This window comes from Sinocyclocheilus grahami, unplaced genomic scaffold (genome assembly GCF_001515645.1).
Source record: "Sinocyclocheilus grahami isolate Dianchi unplaced genomic scaffold, SAMN03320097.WGS_v1.1 scaffold1547.1, whole genome shotgun sequence".
Taxonomy (NCBI): Eukaryota; Metazoa; Chordata; class Actinopteri; order Cypriniformes; family Cyprinidae; genus Sinocyclocheilus; species Sinocyclocheilus grahami.
Window position 1 is genome coordinate 190980 of NW_015506726.1, and position 6802 is coordinate 197781.

General features: G+C 35.7%; 1 protein-coding gene across 1 annotated transcript; it reads left to right on the top strand.

Moving 5' to 3' along the window:
- The first annotated feature begins 567 nt into the window (after positions 1-567).
- LOC107571083 (uncharacterized) lies at positions 568-4127 on the top strand. Its single transcript, XM_016257362.1, has 2 exons — positions 568-578; positions 2537-4127. Exons 1-2 carry the CDS (start codon positions 568-570, stop codon positions 4125-4127), a joined length of 1602 nt encoding a protein of 533 aa, XP_016112848.1.
- The last annotated feature ends 2675 nt before the right edge of the window (positions 4128-6802 follow it).

Sequence of the window (6802 nt, forward strand, 5' to 3'; positions counted from 1 at the left end):
TAAAAAAAAAAAAAAAGTTGCGTTTTAATAATGTTTATTCAGTGCAACATTTAGTCTTTCTGTGGTTAAAAGTACAAAAACCTTATAAAAGACGAAGGATATGATCTACGCAACTGTTGCTGTTCAAACTCTATTGCTGATATTCTCCTAATAAACACTGTCAGTGACCAAACGTTTGTGATTGTCTTATAGACAAGCCTGTATTTATTTTTTTTATTTGGAGATTACATCTGTAACTGGAATTCAGATATAGATTACACTGAAGACGTTTCGTTGGGAGGGATTTCAGCCAGTTAGCCTTTTTAGATAAATCAGCGTTTCCGTAAAACCAGATACTTCACACAGACTGCAGGTGTGTAGGAATATGCATTTATATTTGTTTAAGTGTCTCTCAATGTTTTGACAGGGCTTTTTTTACATAGATGATTTAATGGGTATGTACAAAAAAATTAAAGTGTTTAAAATTAAAATAACATTCTGAAAAGTACTGAATTGTTTTGCTGTAAGCAGACTAGAGAGTGACGTTGAAGCTCTTCTGTGAAGAACACATTTAGATAAGTGATCACCATGAGTATCAGGTGAGTTGAAATTCAAGTGCCTTTCTATATGAGGTAAAATTACTATTGTAAATAAAATTGAAAGTAATTGTTAAAATTGTGTTAAAATCTTCCTTAGTAATACAGATTTTATAAAAACAGGTTTTATAAAAATACAGCACTAGTCATATACTGATAAACTCGACAGATGTTGGATTTGGAACCGCATACTAGCATATTACTCTTACTTATTTTTACTAACAATATCCTTCCTTCTATGCCATAAATAGTAAGAGAAGTATGATAGAAGGTGGCTCCAAGAAAGGCGGCTAGCAAGAAAAATGAAATAAAGGATCATATAACTGGCTGTAAAGTGTATCGTGGCGCCATCTAATGGATTGAATGGTCTTTACCCAGAATAGAAAAAGAAAATGCTTTGATGTATCAGTTATTCAGTTATGTGTAAATTCATAAGCAACTATAACTTGTCACCGATTAAAAATAAATAAATAAATACATAAAATAACCCCCGCAACCTTGTAAAGCTTGTTTCCACCACCAAATAAAAATAAAAAAAGGTAATTGTAACTTTATATCACAATTCTGACTTTTTTTCTTGCAGTTGTGAGTGTACTTCTCACAATTCAGTTTTTTTTCGCAGAATTACATGATATAAACTCCCAGTTAAGTGTTAAAATGTCAGAATTACAAGATATAAACTCACAATTCTGACTTTCTTTTTTTCTCATGATTGCAAGTTTGTATCTCGCAATTCTGAATTTATATTTCGCAACTGCAAATTTTCTTCCCACAATTCTGGCTTTATAGGCTCAATTGTGAGCTTATATCTGAAGACAATAAGTCAGAATTCTGAGTTTATATCTCACAATTCTGACTTTTTTTTTCTTTCTCAGATTAGTGAGGAAAAAAGAAAAAAAGTCTGAGATTAAAAGAGCTGTGACATTAAAAGTTGCATGTTTTTTTTTTTTTATCCTAACGAGCTTCCACATTTAATTGAATCTACGTTAACTGCTTGCTGAAATAACTACAACATTGAAATAAGAGGGCAATATAGAAAGAAAGAAAGAAAGAAAGAAAGAAAGAAAGAAAGAAAGAAAGAAAGAAAAAGTATTAGCTATATTTGCATTTTAATTAAAATGAAAATAACATAAATACCCACACCTTGTCCTAACCAGACCAAGTAGCTAATTTGCCCACATCAGACTGGACACGGCAAAGGCTTCGTTCACACTCCAGGAAAATGTGGCCCAAATCCAATTTTCTATTTATTTATTTATTGTTTGTTTTATTTCATGCAGTGTGAACAGCACAAACCATGGAATCTGATCTTTTTGATTCTGATTTGGTCCACTTTCATATAGACATTTTCACACTGAACGCGAAAATTCTCCGGATGTGTGTTCACTGCTGTGTGTGTGCACTTAGATGGGTTAAATGCAGAGCACAAATTCCAAGTATGGTGGCTACACGTCACTTTCCCTTTCAAAATTCTGTGCGAATGTTCGACGCGATGACGCTTTTGAAGAGTACACGTGATCGCGAAATCGAAAGTGAAAGTGAAAAGCGAGCGCTCATTCAGAAGCGATTTCAATAGCCCACATGCTGATAGTGGCTCCATGTTGCGCGTAAATTATACAATATTAGTATTAAATATTATTGTAATGGTCAGAAATTTGCACAGGGCTCTATAATAGACAAAATGAAAGATATAATGAAAGACAAAATATTGTTTCATATCAAAAAGTTACAAAGATTATTGTGATTAAATCATAAAAAATATAAATAATGGAAATTAAATAATAAAAAAAAAAGTTTCATATGTAATTTTTTATATTTATTATTTATTATAAAATACGAGTATACTACACTTATATCTGCCATTTATTTATTGATGTTCGTGGCAAAAAAAAAAAAAGTAAGAACAGTAGTGTATTTAAATTCTTTCTATACAATTGTTTACCTCCATCTTCATTTTATAGGCAGCCAAGTCTTCCACCAAGCAAACCAAATCTCATTCATCGAGGTCCGCCAAAACGATACCGTCTACATACAGAGAGAAATGTGCTTGATGAATATGGGAAAGTCAGAAAATTTACTTTTGGGAAAAAAGATGGCAGTAAAATAAATAAAATTGTTCTGTTGGTGGGAGAGACCGGTGTCGGTAAGACAACTCTCATCAACAGCATGGTCAACTACTTACTGGGAGTGAGGTTTGAGGATGAAATATGGTATGAAATCACAGAAGAAGCAGCCAGAGATCAATCAGAATCACAAACCTCTGAAATCACCATGTATGAGGTCTTTCCTGGGAAGAGTCCCATGGCTCTCACTATCATTGATACTCCAGGCTACGGAGACACTAGAGGACTGGATAAAGATCTGGAAGTTGCTGAGAATTTAGCCACTCTGTTTCAGAGCAATGATGGAGTTCGTGAAGTCGATGCCGTGTGTTTTGTGATTGAAGCATCGAAGAATCGTCTCTCAGACAGACAACATTACATTATCAGTTCAATTCTGTCTTTGTTTGGAAGAGACATTGTGAACAACATTGTGTTCTTAATCACACACTCTGATGGTCTGCCACCCAAAAATGTCATCGGTGCCATTAATAAAGCTAGAATCCCCTGCAGACGAGACAAAAGTGCCGAACCTGTTCATTTCTTATTCAACAACAGACAGGCTGAAGCCCGTCACACTAGAGAATGTCACATTCGTGCTCAAAGAGATGCCTGGGAAGACAGCGTGGAAGAGACGAATAAATTCCTTCAGTCTCTGAATGAAATTAACAGATGTTGTTTAGAGTTGACTTCAGATGTCCTGATGGAGCGCATTCGATTTGAAGCATTCATCTGCAACTTACAGCTGCGAGTTCAAGAGAAGGAGCTGAAAAAGTCTGAAAAACTTCAGATTCAGGAGGCAATGAGAAAAAACAGGGGAAAGATTGAGGAACGTAGAAACTTTGCAATTACAAAGACAGTTAAAGTTAAGGTTCCCATTGAGAGCAAGTCATGGAAGCACAGGAAGGCAACGACCTGCACCGTCTGTGAGGAAAACTGCCATGAGTTTAACTGCTGGTGGGGTGCAAATCCCAGCAAATGTGAAGTCATGAAAAACGGTTTCTGCACAGTGTGCACAGGGAAGTGTCATCACAGCAAACATGTCAAAGAAAACAAGAAATACTTCATCAGAACCTCAAGCATGACTATTGAGTTTGACAACTATAAAAATAAATATGAAAAAGCCCAAGAAGACTCTAGGAGATTTTCAGTCATAATGGATGATATTGACAAAGATTTGAAGGAGATTGAAGACCAAAAGTCAAATCTTCTGACCGAAGCTTACCAGACCATCAATAATCTGTCTCAGATCGCATTAAAATCAGACTCTGCCTTCACTCTTCAGCATCTCGACTTCTTCATCCCCAGAGTGAGGGAGGCTGGGAAAGAAGATTGGTTGCGAGAGCTGGAGGAAATGAGGAGAAAAGCTGAAGCTGATGAAGCCAATAAAGATGCTCTGAGTTATCTGAAAGCTGGTCTGGCAAAACTAGATCTTTTCTTTGGTGGGCAATGAACAAACCCAGTCCAGATGAAACAATGAACATGTAGGACACTGCTTACAATGAGAAATCAATACAGATGTCTCTCTGTACACAGGTGTTTCACTCATAACAGGCATTACTGGTATATATGAGTGAATATATGCTAACAAATGTAAACTATGTTCTTTTTGTAATACGAAGGTCACTTAAAATATGTTTTGGAAACTTTATGTCATGCCTTCATCATTTATTTCTGACTTTTACCCTTGTTCCAAACTTTTAAATCTTACACAAAGGACTTAACCATAAATAATTTTCAATTTCTATATACAGTATGCTAAAGATGCCAAGACTGTCATTCATGCTGTATTTAATGCAGTAAACCCATATTATAACCTACTATTATACATATTACACTGTGATACAGTATGTCTACTACATTTATATTGTTGTACACGTATGGCAATAAAATTAAAAAGTGAACAATGTTGTCCTTTAATTGACTTTTTTACTCTCATTTGAAACTGTGAGCAGACATGTGCAAACTGACATGAAGAACACAACCATAGCAAACATACAGAGAATATGAACATGCTTTATGTAAAAAAAAGAAGAAGAAGAAAAAGAAAATAATTCATCCTGTACTGTTAACATTATTGTAAAATAATTATAGGGCAGAGAGACAGATTATTTGAATTAAATGATAATCAACTGCGATACTATCAACGCAAAAGAAAGACTTATATTAACTGAACTATGAAGAATAATTATTTAAAAAATGAAAGTCTTGTGTGTATCTGTGGAGCGTCAAAAGTTTCTATTTACAACATATTTTAAATATGTTGAAAATAGGTATTACAAACCTCAGTGCACAATTTGCCACACCACAAACTGTCAAGCACATCTTTCCAGCAAACATACACTCGTTTTCATCCTTCTCTCCACTCTCTGAGGCAGAAGTCTCTAAACTCATCCTTTCCAATCATCCTACTACTTGTCCGCTTGATCCTATTCCATCTCATCTCCTTCAAGCCATTTCTCCTGCCGTTGTACCTGCACTCACTCACATCGTTAACACATCACTCCACACTGGTGTTTTTCCCTCAGCATTTAAACAGGCTCTTATAACTCCACTTCTTAAGAAACCCACTCTTAACCCAACTCTTTTAGAGAACTACAGACCGGTTTCCCTTGCTTTTGATACGGTGAACCACCAGATTATCCTGTATCCCAATAGGGTTGTATTGGAAAATGGCATCTCAGGAACCGCACGCCAGTGGTTTGAGTCTTACGTCTCAGATAGGTCCTTCAAGGTATCTTGGAGAGGTGAGGTGTCCAATTCGCAAAATCTAGCTACTGGGGTGCCTCAGGGCTCAGTACTTGGACCGCTTCTCTTCTCTGTCTACATGGCATCACTAGGTTCTGTCATTCAGAAACATGGCTTTTCATATCACTGCTATGCTGATGACACTCAACTCTACCTCTCATTCCATCCTGATGATCCGACGATAGCTGCTCGCATCTCAGCTTAATGAGCCGAAAAGAACGCACGTCACACCTAAATTCAAGGCATTAATGTTTGCCTACAAAACCACCACTGGCTCTGCACCCATTTACCTAAATTCATTACTTCAGAGTTATGTACCCTCTAGAAGCTTGCGTTCTGCAAGTGAATGGCGTATTATTGTTTCATCTCAAAGAGGCACAAAATCACTTTCATGGACTTTTTCATTAACTGTCCTTAACCATCTTCAAGAAACTACTAAAAACACATCTGTTCCACCTTTATTTGACCCCTAACTCTAACACTTTCTATTCTATTTTAATTCTACTTTATCTATATTTATCTTATTATTATTATTTTTATAAAAACAAACAAACACCAGATTTCTTTTTTTTCTACTTGTTTTTCTTTGTGTGTGTGTGTGTGTGTATGTTTGTGTGTATAATAAAATAAATAAATAAAATAAAATATTTTTGCAGCGTTGAGCAATATAGCCAATCACAGGCATAGCTGTAGAGCGTAATGACCAATCAGTGGAGTGAGATCAGAAACCCGCTCAAAACGGCAGTTTTCATTTAGCGTGTGTCCACTGACTACATCCTTCACGCTCGCAAATCCTTTATAGGTAATAAAACATAGACAATTTGTAAATAAGATATTCGTTATGTGCTTTAACAAGATTAATTGATTAACGGGAGCTTTCGCAAGAGTGAAGAATTCCATGATATCACGATGCTACCAAGTAAGAGACAGCTCACTTTCTGTATATAATCCATTCACAGTTTGAACAAGTTTGGTTTGTCACGCTGGCTGCTAAGAGGACCATCGACCATCGCAAAGATTTGTGAGTTACGACAGCATTTAAATCCAGCAGTGAATCCTCTAGATTTGGTTCTGTCAGTCTCCTTCTAAATTGCGGAGATTGGCAAAGTGATAACCATTGTAACGGATGAAAAACCTAATTTCAAAATAAATCTGTGCATTAATCAGTCTTGACTGAATGCATTTAGTAGTTTTAATATGCCTCTATAATTAGATACTAAAACAGTTTTGTCTTATTTGTAATGCATATTGTTTCACTGGTTGAGAAATTTTTAAAAGCTACATGCTAATGTTTTAAAGTAGCCTATTATAACTACCGCAAAGCAAGTGTACATTGCAGTGACCAGTCTCTCCATGTACAGACCAACATCTTATAAAAAC